This window comes from Malurus melanocephalus, unplaced genomic scaffold, assembly GCF_030028575.1.
Source record: "Malurus melanocephalus ecotype Western Australia unplaced genomic scaffold, MMel_1.1 scaffold_8, whole genome shotgun sequence".
Lineage (NCBI taxonomy): Eukaryota > Metazoa > Chordata > Aves > Passeriformes > Maluridae > Malurus > Malurus melanocephalus.
Genome location: NW_026623240.1, coordinates 4,591,071 through 4,608,905, shown reverse-complemented (window position 1 = coordinate 4,608,905; position 17,835 = coordinate 4,591,071). Strand labels below are relative to the sequence as shown.

Sequence of the window (17,835 nt, the reverse complement as noted above, 5' to 3'; positions counted from 1 at the left end):
GCCGCGGGCCCGGCGGCGCGTGGGGCCGGAGCGGGTGGAGGCGCCCGCGGGCCCGGAGCTGCCGGCGGCTCCCTGCGCTGCTCGCCGGCCCCTGCCCGATCCGCAAATCAGTGCTCCTGCRCTCGGGTCCAAACAGGTTTTTTCTCTTCCCATTTGGACCCGTAGCCAGATGTTTTCCTCACGTTTGCACAACCGCTGTTTACCACTCTTAAAAGAGGCATTTCGGGCTTTTCCTGAAATACTTTGCATCCTCACGTAAAGGCACGTGACCTAATCAGAGAAACGCATTAAAGATTAAAAAAAATAGAGAAAGGTTTCTCAATATTTTAAATTTATCATAATAATAAAAAACTTCTTAAAAAAAAAAAAAATACTTAAGGAATAAGTCCTTAACTGAAATTCAGTCCATTATCTCAATAGATTATGTAGTATCCTCTGTATTTATATCCAGGTTAGGAGCTCAATTCACAAGCAGTGGAAGTCACCATGGCGTTTATTTTCAGCTGAATTATGTTTGCCATGGAACTAGCTGTAGTCTTTTATTGACTTATTCTGGTTTGTTAATTAATTCTCTTTGTTCATACAATTACATTCTTACATCACAGCCTCTCTACTACACACCTTTAATATCAACTCCAGTCTAACCTTTTCTGCACAATCTCTTGACTAAAATAAGGCCTTCCATGAGGATGCCTRCAACTACCTTTTATAAGCAGTAAGAAATATTCAATAGGCTTGGTTTCAAGTTTTCCATTTTGTTTTTCAGAAAGAACTGAAACAAAGTTGACAATGTTAAATGAAAATTTAATTGCAATTTGATCAGCCTTAAGTGTTTTGCTCTACTTTAACATCTTTCAAGGTAAGCTGATACTTTAATAGAAACAGATTGTGGGCTTCTTGCAAATGCTAAAATGATGGTTAAGGACAGAAAACCACATGAAAACTCCTTTAGGAAATCCTAAAGAGATATCAGATTGCTTCTGTGTGGTATCAATTTGTAGCTTGTGAAATTAGAGAATATACTTTTTACAGACTTGATATTTTTCATTGGGTTCGATGACAGATTTCCTTCTGGTTTTTATGGATATGCAGAAACTATCATTTGCCATTCAAGCCTTTGTTGGGCTTGTAAAAAAAAAAAAAAAGGAATTGCAGAGATATAGTTATATAATTTCTGGCCACAAACATGTAATCTGACAGAAGCTCCCATGCTTATTTGTGTAGGTAAGTGTTTGTAGTAACAGGTCTAAATTTTAGTGATAGAAAGCCCATGCTAAAGCAATGGGATCTGAGCTCATCCCCATGTAAGCAGTCTTTTTTCTCACAGCTATGCAAAATCTGTGTTGCAGGATGCTCCTAAGGAAAGGCTTGATTCCCTTTCCGTTAGTCATTTGGAATGCTGCCACTGACTGCAGATGAAACCGTTTACAAGGTTTACATGCATTGGATGTTATCTCTGGGTCAAAGCTTGGGCTGGGCCCATAGCAGACCTGACTGCTTTGTTTGAGCTGTATGTCCACATTCCATACCCTAAACCACCCAAGCGATGTGCACACCTTTGCTCAGCAAACTCTACTATATATTGGGGAGAGCAGCAAACCACAAGCGGGAGTTGGTGATGAGAGATTGCACCCAGCTATTGCTTTATRCTTCACAGGCAAACCTGGAGCTTGGGAATGCAGTTGTGGCCTGCTCTGTTCCTGGGATGTTTTTAGGAAAAGCCTCCCTTTCCAAGGTGCAGCTAATGCTTCCTCTTTCCAGAGGGATGGTACCAATGGTGGTGGTCTCAGCTGGGAAACCACAGCCCATGCCACATCCTCCCAGCAAAGGCCAGCAGCAATGCATTTTCTCCTCTCCATTTCTGGGAGGCAGGAGGCATTAATCTCTTCCTGAACATGCTTTTAGTTGTTGTTTCCCAGAAGCAGATCAGATTTACTTTTTTTAATGCGATCTGCATTCTGAATCACTCTGAGAGTAAATGGTACTTGCTACSTCCATGTTGAAACATTAAAGCTAACAAAATGTAGTAAGGAACCCAAGCAGGGTATTAAATACACAGATGCTCAATTAGGAGCATTAAATAGATTTATATTTTTAATATTGAGCTAGTTTAAATATTGAATGTTGATGCACTGTAAAACAGATGTGCCTAGATAATTATTGGAAATAGAACTAGTAATGAAAATAACTTATATGGCATGAAGAGTATCTTATGAATTTCCCCAATAAACAAACAGGCAAGACAGAAAACCGGAGATCAGGAAAGAAGTGCTTTCTCAGAAATCTGTATTCTTAGGTTTTTCCATGCAAAAAAATCTGGGTTCCTTTTTGAATTTTAATCATTACTGTTGAAGAACGSTGAGGGCAGTCAGATCAATTCTATCTTTGAGAAAAAGATTGATGATTTATTTGAGCACAGTTCCTATTTCACCTTTCCTGTTACTACTAACATATTCCCTGAATAATTCTGAGCAYTTTAATGCTGTATATGTGATCCGTCTCCAAGTCAGTAAATACAATGTCTTCAAATTACAAAGAGGATAATTAAATTCTCTAAAGAACATTGCTCTTTGAACAAAATCACAAAATAGACTTTGTAATGCAGACCCATTTCTCCTGCTCACTCAACCACCAGCTTACAGAGCTCCAGTGGGATACGCAGTCTGATGTGGTCCAGAAAACCTGAAGATGCATTTTACATCTGCTGTTGAAAAAGGCTCTGTTCTTGTGCAACTGTTCGGCAGATGCCAAAAAGACCTTCAAAACATTAAATGTGACAATCATGAAGTTTAAAAGCTTTGAAACAAAATCAGCATATAGCTTTTTAATAGGAATAATAGCTATTCCCAGTGTGTTTTCTTCTGTTTACAAACACTCATCTTAGAATCTATTTACTAAGTAGAGAATTACACTTTTCTATACAGGTGCATTTTCCCAGTTGCTATAAAGCCATGTCCAAACATAGTCTGTGCTGTCATAAACCACCCATTTCCTAATGTCAGCCTGGAAAACATTACCAATGAAGAAACAAGGTTTAGCTCAAATTCTCTCCCTATAGTTTATATTCTCTTGAGATTCTTGCTACAATACTTCTCAGTCCATACATAATTTTTGCTTCAAAAAGCAACACTCATTTCTTTTATAAGCCATCTGCTCAGTGTGTTAGCAAAATCCATGCAACAGTTTCCCAGCAGCACCAACACCTGCTAACAGGGAATGGTGTTTCAGGCAGATACTGCCAGCCTGTCACAGCTTCTTATCTCCTCTCTCTCTCTCTCTAATCTTCAGAGTTCTGTCTGGGATTATCTCCTGGAAATCAAATGCCCGGAAAGATGGCTTGTTATTTTTTTATGTATTGGCAAACATGCACTTGATTGAGTTCATTAGTGCTGTAAACATCTTTTATTATACAGATCAATGTGAATTTACAAGCTGTAGCAGTATGATAGTGACATAACATAGCATTTCATATACAATAACTTTTTATAATCCTCATCATTCCAAACACRCTCTGGGTGAAACTCAGTACTGATGTAAGCAGATACCATAACACCAAGGCTATCCACAGACTACAGTGAATTATCCTCAAGCTTAATGAGGTTCATTTGATTCAGGCATGTTTTTAAACAGCTTTAAGATAGGAATACTTCTATTTTTAACCACACAAAATACCATTTTGGAGCATCTGTATCTGTTTAGTAATCAAAGCTTGGAGGTTCTTCTTCAAATATCTTCAAGTTCCCATCTGCTGTCTGCCTCTGTTTAAGAAAGGAAGAGTCCCAGAACTTAAGCAGTTTGAAGAGACATTTCCTTTTGTTGAGCAGCCATGAAGCCAGTAAAGAAAAAAAATTATTCTACTGTATGAAGGCTGTAAGATCAAATGAGGCATAAGTTGAAGGAAAATGGAAATTTGTATCTGCTGGTCAACTAAGTTAATATGGTCATCCAGGAAATAAAAACAGTTCTTGTAAATATTCACAAACTGGGGCAAGTTCATACAATGTCACTAAATGCTTAGGCTATTGATGGCATGCAGGTCCAAGTAGAAAGAGGGGTGTGAGCCGCTCCTCCTTTGCAGCTGTACATAGCAATGAAATCATTATTTTAAGCAAAATGGTCAAGTATGAGAAAAGTGGGCATGAGACTTCCACTCCAGCAAAGCTGTGCTTTTTCCCATGCAGTTAGTTTGTCCTTTCACTGTGTGAAATTCTCAGTATCTATTCAATTTATGCCTTACTAGSTGTAAGTGGAAATTCATCCATACACATTTGTTGAAATAAGTCTGAAGTGGTTGGCTCATTACATTGATGTATTGTAATGTGACAATTGGGTGTGTTACATTACTATCGCCATAATCATTTTTAAGATAGATAATTGTTGTCTAAACTTTATGGCCTAAAGAAGCTCTAAATCCTTTGAAGATGTTGATTCAATTGACAGARAAGTCTGCCTTTATTTTCATTATTATGGTCTCCTGATGCTTTTTTAATTTAAATTTTGCYTGGGAGGGAAAGAAATCATTTTGCATAAAGTACTAGAATTTGTTTGGATAGTGTAATACACCCCATAAGCAAAACTTACTCACTTGGCAATACCATATAAAAGAATTACACTCCCAACATTCCTCTCAGGTAAAAATTAAGCATTTCTATTAAGGCAATCAATACAGATTCAAATGTATTGCAAGGCCACCAGTTCAATGTCACATCATGCAATGAATTTGTGCCTATCAGATGAGTATATTGTCAATAGCCACGCAGGAGATGGAGATCTGAAATATGTACAAGGTTGAGAAAAATCCATTATCAACAGTCATCTAATTTACTTCACACTTTGAATACTGCTTAAAATACAACTTCTGGAGTCCTGGCTGAACAAAGTGCCCAAGTCCACCCAGGTCCCATTCATATGCTCAATARATGTCAGAGCATTACAAGATTTAACATATTTAACATTTATTAATTTATGCCTTTCAATATTTCTTAATATTAAGTAGGCTTTTCACATAGTACCCTCAGAATATGTGTTGTGTAGTGCATGCATACAGTAGAGATAACTAGTAAAACCATTTCCAAAGTTTGTTCTAGACACAAGTTTTGTACCTTACCTAATTCATTGCCCCTAGGTTAGATGAGAACCTGTTTGTTTGGGTTACCATTGTACCTCAAAACAGTTTCCAAATGTGTGGGTAAGAATTTTTAGATTGCTGGGGCGTATTTATACAATTGTAAGTTAATTTTTTGCAATGACRAAAATGACAAACATTTTTTAATGACAACAACAGGACTATGGAATCCTTTTAGATTTTTTTTTAAAATTTAATACTTAGCCTTCTCTATGAGGAGATGATAGAGGTATCTGTATCGTAATACACTGAAGAAGGAATGAAATATTTTCATATTCATAAACGTCTCATTACTAGGTAGATATTTGAGACACCACAACATAGTAGGATGACACTGGAATCCATACTGTCTTTTCTAGGCAGTGMGATAAAGAAATCTCATTAAACAGCAGAAAAGATCTTCCTAATACCAATACTACAAGATACACTGAGCTGCAAAATGCAAAGATATCCAACTACATATACTGAATTCTGATTCATCGGGGTTAAATAGTTATACACTATGTCAGATGCTCAGGTGCCTCTACAATGCGGTTCTGTTTCCTGGAGTGCCCCTTAAGCCAGCAAGGTGAGYGTCTTGAAGGGAGCACATGTTGCTTCTTGCCCACTGGAGCCAGAATGCCAYAGATTAGTAGAAGAAGCAAGATATTTCTCCAGATAGAAAATAGAAATTACTGTGGTGTGGATAAAAACTATCTAGTCATGTGCATTTATAGGAATAGTTAAGTCTAGAATTACAGTAACCTCTTTTGCAACATGTAATAAATCCTACCAAGTCTGAATTTGTGCCACATGGCACTAAGTATTGCAGGATCAGAAGCTACTGAGATGGRTCTGCTCTGCACACAAGAAATTCACAACATAAGATACTGACAGTATGTACTCACTGAATCTGGGCTACGTGCAGCATTCTCAGTCTTCTGCAAATGAGATGAACCTTCAAGGCTTCAGATTTATTTTATAAAGATGCAATGTATCAGGAGGCGGCAAGAGCAGGGCTCCTTGCTAAGAGAGCATGAGCCAAGAGAGCTCCCACAACCCAAGAGAGCAGTTCCAGTCCCTTGACAATGCAGACCCGGAGAAGTGGACAGACTTAACCTAGAATCATATCCTAAGGCAGTACCACAGTGACAAGGCAGATCCAAGGTCAGGCCAGGAAGCCAGTCAGTAAACAAGGACAAGGTGCAGCAGTTACCAGGCAGATCCATAACAAAAACAGGAATGAATCCAAGCTGAGGAGCTGCCTGAGCCACAGCCCTGTTGTGATTACAGGTGATCAGCACTCCTCCAGTGAAGCTGCAGCAAGAGCTAAGAACTCAGGGCCGACCTTAAATAGAGCTCCTGAGCCCATGGCTGTGGGGAGGTTCCAGCTGGGGCTTCTCAGCACCTTTAACACTTTTTAGTTTAACAGGATTTAGAGGAACATGGAATCTAATTTATTTATATTATTTGAAATTTTGTAGTAGGACTTTTCCTTTCGTGTTACCTTTCACAAGGAACTTCCGCACAGTATATCTCATATTAACGTAACCAATATTTATCTGGATAGGCATATGAAATTTAATTCAGAGTGTTGAAGGAACTTCCCTGCTCAGCAATAGAGTTTTGTTTGCTCTTTCAATCAAATCTTGTTTGCTATTTACAACARGAATTTCTGGTTCCAGAAAAGGTAAACAACATAGGGGTTAACTTGCAGGACAGCTAAGAATACCCTGACATAGGTAACATTTTCTGCAGATTGAATAATGTCCATTTGCTCCTGTCCTGTAACTTTTAGAGACTGAAAATTTGTCTCTATTGTGCAGTATTCACCAACAGAACTATTAACAAAGATTATAAAATAAACTGAAATGTGTGCAATGAGGATTTGTGGATGCTCCATATGAACTGATCCCATTGAGACAATGCAAGTTTCCATGCACAAAATAGCTCATGTCTCAAAACCTGTTTTATCATTATTTAAGATAATGAGTATGATGCAAATATAGAACAGATAGCCTGATGATACCCTTCACGTCTTTAAAGCACACTGCTTCTGTTAAAAATAAGGATTTTTCTGCCAATGATCCATGGCAGATTATGGGTTTTCTACAATCCAAGTCCCATCCTACTCCTATGTCAGACTAAAAGTCTATTGCAGTACAGTAAATAAAGAGAAATTACATGTCACATTTTATAAAAAATGCAATGGAATCAGCAGATCCATGAATACTTAACAAGATTTTACCATTTGAAGTTCCAGCTGTAGTTACACAGATTAAAATTCTCATTCAATTTAATTATTCCACATTTTACCCTGTTTCAACTCAGGTATATTTTCTCACTACTTGGTTCTCATTTTAAAGACTATATAAGACTTAAGATTATATGAATTTGGATTACATAAACAAAAATTGCTCTAAATTCCTTTCTACTCTCAGAAAAATGAAGGGAAGAATTACTTTTCCAGAATTAAASTGGAAGTTCTAAATAACTTAATATTAGAGATCCCATTAGCCTAATAAAGCTACTGCTTCAGACTTTTTACACCATCTTATCACAAACATACAGATTTTACATATGAAATGTAAGTTTTTCATTAAGTTTCATTATATGAAATAATGTAAGTTTTTCATAGCTAAAGTTTAAGACGTGTATTTTTTATATTGAGTATAAGTTATAGAGCTATCATGTTAATGCAAACTAAATGGATATTCTGATCTTAAACATTAGAGATAGAAAATGGAGTTCAAAGTTGACTAGTTCATCTGTGACCAAGTTCACCTGTCTATGTATCTCCCACAGACAGCAATTATTTTATAGACAGCAGGAGAGATACYTGGGAAGAATACGATATTTTAAATGTGGAAAAGCAGTAATGTAATAACTTCATATTACAACTTCTAACAATAACATACAGCAGTAATAATAATTTTCTGAAGCAACTTATTGTATTGAAACTATGCCAGGAGAGGAGACAAAACAAGTCTGTGAAAAAATGTATGTCTGCTCATATAGGTAAAGCTATAACGGATCCGTCTGTCCCCAGATGACYTCACTTTTCCTCAAGGTCCCCAGCTTTTTGAAGACCACACGTTGTTCCACTGATGTTTACAGAGGTTGTCTAGGCAACCAGATAAAACAGAGATTTAAAGGGGCCAGCCCTCTCTGTGCTGCGGACTCCAATCTCACATCAAGGAAAGGAGCCCTGCGGAGTGCCTGGCCTGTGGAGAAACACAGCCTGGGATAGGAGAATCCTCCAAATTTTAGCAAATCCTTTGCTACAACTGCTTGTTGTGACAAAGAAGCAAAAGACTACTACAATTATAGTTTACATAGACATGGTGAGTTTTGGTTCCAACTATGAATTGTAATTTTTTTTACTATAATAGATAGTACTAACATAATTTACATTTCCTTATGATCTCATTGGATTTTTATGTCCAAGAAGTGACAGTGACAACATTATGGAGTTACTATGATCAATTATTTCAGTTACAGTAGAAAACAGAGCCCCCATTCAAAATTAGGCCCCAATTGTGATGCAGCTATACAAACATATATTAAAAGACTGTGTCTGGACCAGAAGTCTGCAAATTACTCAAAGTTATCAGGGAAAAGACAGCAGCGAGTATGGAGCAGACACAAGCAGGGATGAACCTGGACACTGTTTAATACCAAGACAGTAACACAATCACACTTTCTCCTAATCATAAGCAACACTTTTTCTCCCCAAATGAATTAGGTTGCCATCTCCTCCTATTTTCTTTCTTAAAAGACCAAATTGCATATTTTTCTGTTACATGAGGCAAGTTCAACAATTCTTCCATAATTATTTTATGTGTTCTCCTTTCTTCTGCACACGTATGTGCTCCAGTTCTCCTGGCTTCATTTTCTTCTCTCTACCATTTTCAAACATTCTCTTCTGTCCTGCAGTATTTCATTCCCTCACCACTGTGGCAGGATGAAGCTTCCCTCCCCAAGGGATCCAGCTGCTTTGCCTGTACCACCTCCAGCCTTTCTCCTCCCTTGAAATCCCAGCTGCCATGGGAATCCTGCTCTCCAGTACCACTGAAACTTTCTGAAGCCTTTTACTCCTAACTATCTAGCCCTAAAACTTGTGGATGAAAAAGCACTATATAAATGGTAAGTTGTGATATTGATTGTGTAATTAATATTTGTATGTTAAAGGATCAATACACAAACTGTTTAGCTCCCCCTTTAAATAGACAATGAATTGAAAAAAAAATCCCTCCCTTGTCATCCAGAGGGAAAGTAACCTTTAAGTGGAAGGAGAGCAGTTGCAACCTGGATTTAGTATCTCTAAGAAATTATAGGAATCAGTTATTTATCCAAGAACCATTTCTAATATGTCTTTTGTGCCTATTTAATACACTAACCTATGCTAACTTTGAGGAATCGGTATGGCCAATTATGGTCATAAATTGATGCAATGTTATTGCAGAAATGAAAAAGAGGATGCAAGAGAAGTATTTTCTTTGAGGTAGTTTATGAGAAGTAACAGGCACAAAACTAGTAAACCCACCCACAGCCAGTATTGCAGGTAAGATCCTGATGTCACTGATGGCAAAACTCCATCTGAGTATGAAGAAATCAAGATTTCATTTGAGACTTCAGAAAAAGTAGTTTCTAATCAGCAGTGGCTTTTGTGGTATTTGCCCTTTCTTGTGTGTGCTCAGGGGATCAGAAATCTGATTTGTCTTTTCAGTRATGATGGGGAAAGGCCCTGACTGATTTAGACATGCCTTCATGTTTGTTCAACACTATCAGTGAAAATTAAGCTCTAATGTACCAAATATTTGGAGGAGGCAAGGATACCAAACATCTCCAAACTGTGCTGCTGAATTCTGTTAGTTTTGTGAASTCTTACAAAATAACAATTCAGGCAGTAAATCTGTGGTACAGTGAAGGGAAAGAGCAAGTAAATGGAATAGGGTGGGAGAAAGAACACCGGCCAAAAGGGGTAGAAAAGAGGGAAAAGCAGAGTCTGAAACTACAGGCATAGAAAGCCTTTGGGGTACAGAAAGTCACATTTTTTGGGGAGGAATGGAATTTTTTTTTAGCAGTATAAAAAAAGTAAAACTAGGAGGTGCAAAAAATAATCTGATTAAATCACAGGATAACATTTACTGTGATAAAGTAGGCAGAAGGGAAGATTTYTGAGGAGAGATATCAAAGGACAAAATCTAGCTTCTTCAAGTGATCTACACATAAAATGCCATTACCTCTGAGTTATACCTGAGCATAACAAATAAGTGCAGATTTTATCCCCAAGACAGTCAGATATCTATACATCCTCTGTTAGAGACCTTGATTGATTCATTTTACCTGAAATTATTTGAAAGGAATTACAGCATTGGAAAGAGTGTAATTTTTATATGTAGACATTTATTGGTTAATATATTACGGAGGAATGCGTCTGCTCTTTGCACCAAAAGGAATGGAGTTCTTTCTTGTAAWTGGGATGGTTAAAATCATAATACCAATTTAAAAGCCCAGTCTTCCACATTCATTTATAATAACTGTATTTCACATGGTTACTGTATTTTAAYATGGATTTTWAAAATAAAAGCTTCASAGGAAGCAGTACATTTATKTCAGCTATTATTAGAAAATTACCTCTCTATTTCAGATGTGAAACTGAGTTTAGAGAAAATCTGGCTTGGACTAAATGCAAATAGAAGTCGAAATTCTGTGTTTCATGAGATTAAAATAATGCTTGAAAACACTCAACTTCTCTTTCTTGGTGAATAAGCCCTACATCTATCAAATACACAAAACATCTACTAATATCAAAGTATAATCTGACAATGGCTTCTCAGACTCTGAAGTTGAGAGGAAGACTTTTGCATTGACATTTGCATTACAACCACTTGAAATAACCACTTCTTCTTTGTGCTAATTAGGATTAATAAGTTCTTCTTGGCTTGCACCATAGATATTTCTCCTTTTAGCTTTGTGAGTCAAAGACAAACCAAAAGAAATCCAAAAATAGTAAATAAACTTTATAAGCTGGGTTTTTGGCTGGTTTTTTTTTTTCATATGCAAAGTGGCTTTTACTCTTTGTTTCTTACATGGACTTTTTTCAATGGATTCACACCTATGAATATGAAACTATAATTGTTTTTGCTTGTTATTTCTCCTAATGAAACATACTGGTCTAAATGTTCTTTTAGAGATTTAGCTTTCTGGCTTATGAGCATGAAGAAAAGGCACTGCAGACACATGACTGAAGAACATCTGCTGAAACCCTCCRAGCCTGGAACAACTCCTCATTCATGGCACTAGCAATAAAAGAATTTTTTTCAAAAAGACACTGAGGAGAAATTGAAGCATTTACAGGCTCAAACTTTGGAAATACCAGAAACTACTGCAAAAGAAGGCAAGAACACTTCAACGTACATCTGGAAGCAGTAAGTKTTATTTAAAAACGAGTCTATCAGGAGGAGGTTTTCCTTCTGAAAATAGCAARTGCTGATGCATTTGGCATATTTAACACTTCTCAGCAATCCAAGAAAAGGAGGATATTCATGAAGCTGTTACAAAAAATGAGGAGTATTGCATTCCAAATAAAAATGAAGCATATTAAAGTTATATGCTTTGGTCCTGAATGTTTAAAAGTAACTTTTMATTTGTAAGATTGGGGTGACAATTTTATCTGCTAGAGGTGTACAATAAAGCATGGCACTAGCCTACCACAAGGTAAGATTTATTGAAGATTTGTAGATAAAAAAAAATAAATTTAAAACCCTTCCAACTTTAAAAAGCCACTGGTTTTCAGCAGATAGTGGAGCAAATAATACACAAATWGACTCCTGGGAGAAGCAGATTCCAGATGAGGCAATTTGGAATCTGCCAAGAAACTAGTACTTGAATAAGTGTTGGACTGGACAATGCTTTGGAACCTTAGATATTACTGAGAGCTGAAAATACCATAAGACAAAAATATTAGAGGCAGAAAAACATTYAGAGCTTGAATTCCTGAGCAAGGAATAACAACACAAATAAAGCAGATGGAAGAAGCTGAACATTAAGCAAAAGCTTGTATTTGTCGTCAAGTGCCAGGGGTCTGAACCATGAACAAACTGCATGTTGCTCCTTTGGATGAATGTTTTCTTTAGAATAAAAACACTTACAGCAAAAGATGKTGTGTGCAGAAGAAAGAATAAATATGAGAGCAAATGGGACGCTTACCTTCAGTTAGGCATATAGGCACAGCTCCTAGTATTCTAGGAATTGTGCTCCAACTCTAAGATAAAAACAGCAGGTTGTAGAAAGAAAAAGGGGTAAAAATACAGGTTTATGAGAGTGATWTTTTTTCTGTTTAAAACATGTGCTTCTAGAAATAAATAATAAACCAGGAAAACCTTAGACTGTTTTCCTATTTTTAGTTGGCACTACTAAAGATGTTRCTGCAGAAGAGCTGTTTATGCATTRAAAACCTTTTTAGCTAGACTTCKTCACCCAATACAGTGATATGTGACAGTGGAACACAATTTACAGGACATACATTGGAGCAGAACACAGTGAAGCCTAGATTTAGATATAAGACTACTAGTTCCTCATCATCCTTCACTTATAGGGTGCGGAGCATGTACAAAAGCTCACTGAACTCTTTGAACTTTCCTAGCCAGAATTAAAATGACCTTCAGTTAACCTAGCATATTTCACTTCCAAAGTGAGTTAGGAATTAAGGTCATTTTTAATTCTGAAGAAAAATAGATACTGAGGCATTTAATATAGCTTATATACTTTAAATTGCCGGTTGTAATTAACTTGGAGATCTCTGTAGAAAAGACCTAAAAAGATAAATTTAAAACACTACTATTTTTGTTTTTTGTTTTTAATCTTAATTCTGTAGAAGGTGATCCAGAATCTTAATATTTAGTAAGAAMAAACATCAGTATAATATTGACCACCTCTCAATTATGGTAAACATGCAAATAATTAAGTCAACTACCCTGAAAGTGGCTTACTATATCATTTTTTAAACAGATATGCATTTTTTAATAACTTTGACTACACAAGTAGTATTTCTATTCAAATCTTGGGAATAAGCTAGAATCAAATGTCAAATAAGTATACCATCAACTTTGGCCTGTGTTTCATTCCTTCCGCAGTTCATGTGCAGCAATACAAATATTTTGCTAAACTACTAAAAACACATGAAAAATGGTGCCTTTTTTTTTTTTGTTTTCCTCTACTCTATATGTACATAATGAACTTTTCAGAAGTGCAGCAAATCAAGATAAAATATCTTACAAGGAATTTTTTCAAATGAGCTGATGGCAGCCAGGTACCCACAAAACAATCGCAAAGCCAGTTACAGAGACAAGTCTGTATGACTTTTCCATAAYGGTAATTAGCAATTTCTTCTGAATCACAAGTTTACAGGAGCATCTTCTAAAATAAGGAATAATCTGCAGAACAATTATAAGCAACTGAAAAAAGTGCTGCTTGGCTGATAGCAAAAGACTACACCCATTCTGCCAAATTATCATAGGAGATAAAAACAAAGAACTGAGCAGCTGGACTTGCCCATTAAGGCAGTCTGTATCTTATCTCTGAAAATAACATGTCTATTCTGCAGGACATTGATCTCAACACAGCACCTGTCACCTCCTGTGAAATAATATGTAGCCACTATCCATAGAAAATTTGATTAAATGCTCTCTTGTCAGGGGGCAATACTGACAGCAAAACCACAGAAACCGTTTTGTTAAATTAGGTCTAAAACATCAGAAAAAAAACCCCACCTTGCAACTTTATGGCTCTTGAGAGGCTTGTGGTGAAGTGCAGTTAAAAATCAATAAGGGATTATATAAAGTCTTTGATTTTATGTTTACATGGGAGGGTTTTGACCAGTGGCTGTCTTGGGAAATATTTGGGAAACATCTAATGCCAAGAAGGAAAGGGTGAAGCAGTGAAGTGTTGACTGCTGATGTAAACTTCCTTTGGAGCTTTTTGCTTTAAGTCTACCTAGTCACACTGAAGGAAGCCCARATTGCCCTTAATTAAGGCTCCCTCCAAACTAAAATGTCCCTCAAAATTGTAACACTCATGGTGTGCCAAACACTTTCCTGAGGCTTCAGATTCAGTTTGGGTTCACAGTTGAAGGGCATCACAGAACATTTTTCAGGAGATCTGGCAGGGCAAGTTCTTGGCCAAGTTGCTTTAGTTTCATCATGGATTCAAGGGCTGGCAATCTCAGATATTGTGGAAACATGATGTAAATCCTTTCACTCCTCTTTGAGTGGGTGGGTCCTCAACTGGAATGAATTTGGCATCAGTGGATTAAGCCTTCCCTGCAGAAGGATGTAGTTTATTGCTGTCTGTATAGCTAGTACAGAGAGCAGGGGAAATTGCTGTACTTCTGCTTTCATCCTTTCCCTAAGCACATCTACATGACATAATTGATACATTCTTGGCAGGTCTGAAATTATGCTGCAGTGATGAATATTCCTGTTTCTGGGTCAGAAGCTGTAAAATTTGGAAAATATCTTCCATATTCACAAAGAAACACATATGCTTCTTGGCACGTTAGCAACCTGCTAGAAAAGCATCCCACACTGGCAAAACAGGGGTTAGCTGAAAGCTGGAAATGTGCCAGTAACCTGGAACAACCCGCAAGGAAAACTAAGAGTTAAATGCCAAATATATCAGTCTGTTTAGGAGTAGTGAAGGAAGTTGCCAGGGATATTCAAAGATGCAGGAATGTGGGATTTTGGGAAGAGCAGCCTAATTTGGTATTCAAACCCTGCAGTTTACAGGCACTGCTGCAATGGTAAGGCAGGCTGGCCACAGAAAGAGAATCACAACTAAGGCAGGTACATATTCATAACCCAAGCACAGCCTACATCCTTAGGGTAAGGATGATCSGTACCGATGGGCTAAACCATCAGTCTGTATATGCCAACCCCTTGCAATGCAGGCACACCTCAAATGTGAGAGAAGAAAATAAAGATGCATAATGATTTAAATTTAGTGACTTGTTTCAAATGTGTATTGAAAACAACTACTGTAGTTGCTACAGAAATGCCGCTATCTCATCTAGAAATCAGAATGATTAAGGAGTGAAATGATATGTGGCTCCAGAAGGAATTACCATATGAACAGGTGATTTCTACTAAAAGCACAGGAGAGTCTTTGGTCTAGCAGAAATTTATCTTTTCTGTCCTGAAATGACCTTCTTGTTTTAGTTATAAGTCTATGTATCTATACGTTAAAAAAATGGATGAAAACCTGCTGARAGTCACTGAAACAACATCATCAAATGCGTACAGTACTAAAATTGCTGAGTTGACTTTCTTAAATATATTTTWAAAATCTAATATAATCAGCAAATGAAATTTGAATTTTTAGATTGCGCCTTTAGTGAAATATTTCAACATACCCAAACAAAACATTCTTCATATTTGTATGACCTTATTTTTTAACCAATTGTGCTGAAAGAAAGAAGACAAACTACTTGTATGTAAGCAGTGATATGAGGCATTCCAGCATAAAAGGATTTTATATAAGAAAATTAAAGCAACTAAAGATTAGGGCTAAAGATCAGAGTTTAYAGTCCGAATGCTAATTGTATACACATAGTATCTATAATCAGTGGTATGTTTTGTAATTAATCAATGAATATTAACTTAATAGAGCAAAAGGTGTGTGTGTAGTGTGAAATGTCCAGCCTTAACTCCTTATTTCTGTTTTCTTCACATAGACTTGTAATGCTAGGACCATGGCAATGGTTCATTTAATGTTTCACAGCACTGTTGAGTTACATTTGTTACATTCCTGATAAACAGTATTTGGGTAAAAGCATTTCTGCAAATCCATCAGTGCTGCATGTGCATTCAGAGCATGTGGTTATTTGAGAATCAGTATCATTGTATTGGTGCATATATATTTATATAGATATGGTGCTGGACACTTATATGTAGGACTTTGCTGGAGTACATGCAATGTCTAYCGGCCCTTGGTGGATCCCCACATATGCAGCCTTTGCAGCATAATTTGCTAGCAAAGGGATGAGCTGTAACACCAGGAATATGCTAAAGATGCTGCAGCATAACTCATTTGTTAGCGATGTCACTGCTGTCTTCTCAAGGATATCGAAATGCCTGTCAGCACCTGGATGAAAATCAGCTGACTCAGACTCAATCTGGCCAAAATGAATATTATGATGGCTGGAGTGGGGAAAACATTTAAAACTGGGATAAGATCTTTACCTATCAGAGACAGCATCTTCAGATATTTATTCAAATACTACACACCTCAGAGTTCTATTTTTTGTCATTGTAAGAGTGATCAAGATGATAGATGACAAAAGTACCCTCTCCTTTTCCCATGCCTGACCTCTCCTCCTGGTGCAGACCTGGCCTTCACAATCTACATGCCTTTCCCTGGCAGAGCAACTTGCTGGTAACTTACTGAACCTCGTTTTAAATGTGTAAAGAATGCACAGATTCCAGCTTTGGCAAAATGAGAAAGCCCTCTTCAGTAGCAGCAGTTTCACTGCCCCCAGTGGTTTGCAGGTTATTTCCTCACTATGTCTTAAGTCTTGTTTTTGATCTTCAAAGCAATAGAGACCTGGCTTCCTCAGAGACAGAAACAATGGTCATAKCAACACAGGTACTCCCCTGAAGTAAGCAGTATCACACAGCTCAGGATAATGCAAGCAAAATSGTGAATAAAATCAGGATAAAATCCCTTAAACTGAAAAGTTCATTGATCAAAACTCAACCTACAAAACATCAAGATAATTCAGGTAAGCGTTCCCAAAACTTTGCAGCCACATAATCCAGGCAGCTTGTACAACTGTCAAGGTAGAGCACACACTGGCTAGATTTGCCCAGTGTCCCATGCAATGTACTCCACTGCACAGGCTCGGGAAATTGGAAATTTCTTAGAAGTATCTACTTTAGTATGTATTAGTGTGTATACATAAACTCCTGTCTTTGAGTAACATAATTCAGTATTAGGCCATAACAGCATGTGCTTCACCAGCAGGCAGAGCATGGTGTTGGGAGAGGATTTTGATAGCCCCTGTGAAGGATGGTAGCGAGAACAATTCCTGCAGCCTTGGGGAAAGAATGCTGCCAGAAGAGACTGGGTATCACATASATTGTCCTGGCAGAATATATGCAGTTTGTGTTCCATAAGATTAGCATTTCTGCTCTCCACTCTCCCCACTTTAAAGCACATAAAATAGACCCTTTTTTTTGATAAGCATTTCCTTCCAGAGCTAAAACACTCAAAGTGTTTCACATGATAAATATATAAAGAGAGCTATCATCAACTTGAAAGTCACAATACCGCTTGAAAATGTGTAGCTGTAGCTATTTATGATGGGTGGCAGCAAAAGTGGGGGGAGGAAAAAAAAAATCCTTCCTGGCAGCCCGCTTGCTTTCTACGTTTTTTTCTATAGTCTGGTGAGCCGTGTAAAAACAGYCACTGAACAGGCGGCAAGTGCGAGTTTCCTCCCGTCCGCCGCCGGAGTGCAGGCCCGGGCGGGTGTCCCCGGGGATGCTCGGGGGAGCGGGGCGGGCGCAGCCGCAGGGCCGCGGCCCACGCGGTCTCCAGGGGTCACCTTGGGCACAGCGGCCTCGCCCCCGCCTCGGCCGCTGCCCCGCGGGCGGGCCGGGCCTGCCCTGCGGCAGCGGGGGCGCTCCGGGGCCGCCACCCGCCAGGCCAGGAGTGCGGAGGCTGCCGCGACC

At 37.9% G+C, this 17,835-nt stretch overlaps 1 protein-coding gene across 1 annotated transcript in view; it reads left to right on the top strand.

Annotated features, from left to right (window-relative positions):
- Positions 1-11,459: 11,459 nt before the first annotated feature.
- The window catches only part of PRKACB (protein kinase cAMP-activated catalytic subunit beta), a 72,829-nt gene continuing 66,453 nt past the window's right edge, over positions 11,460-17,835 (top strand). Inside the window, exon 1 of the mRNA XM_057374880.1 lies at positions 11,460-11,538. Coding sequence (XP_057230863.1) covers position 11,538 — 1 coding nt within the window. The 5' untranslated portion in view covers positions 11,460-11,537. The remainder of the gene's footprint in view (positions 11,539-17,835) is intronic.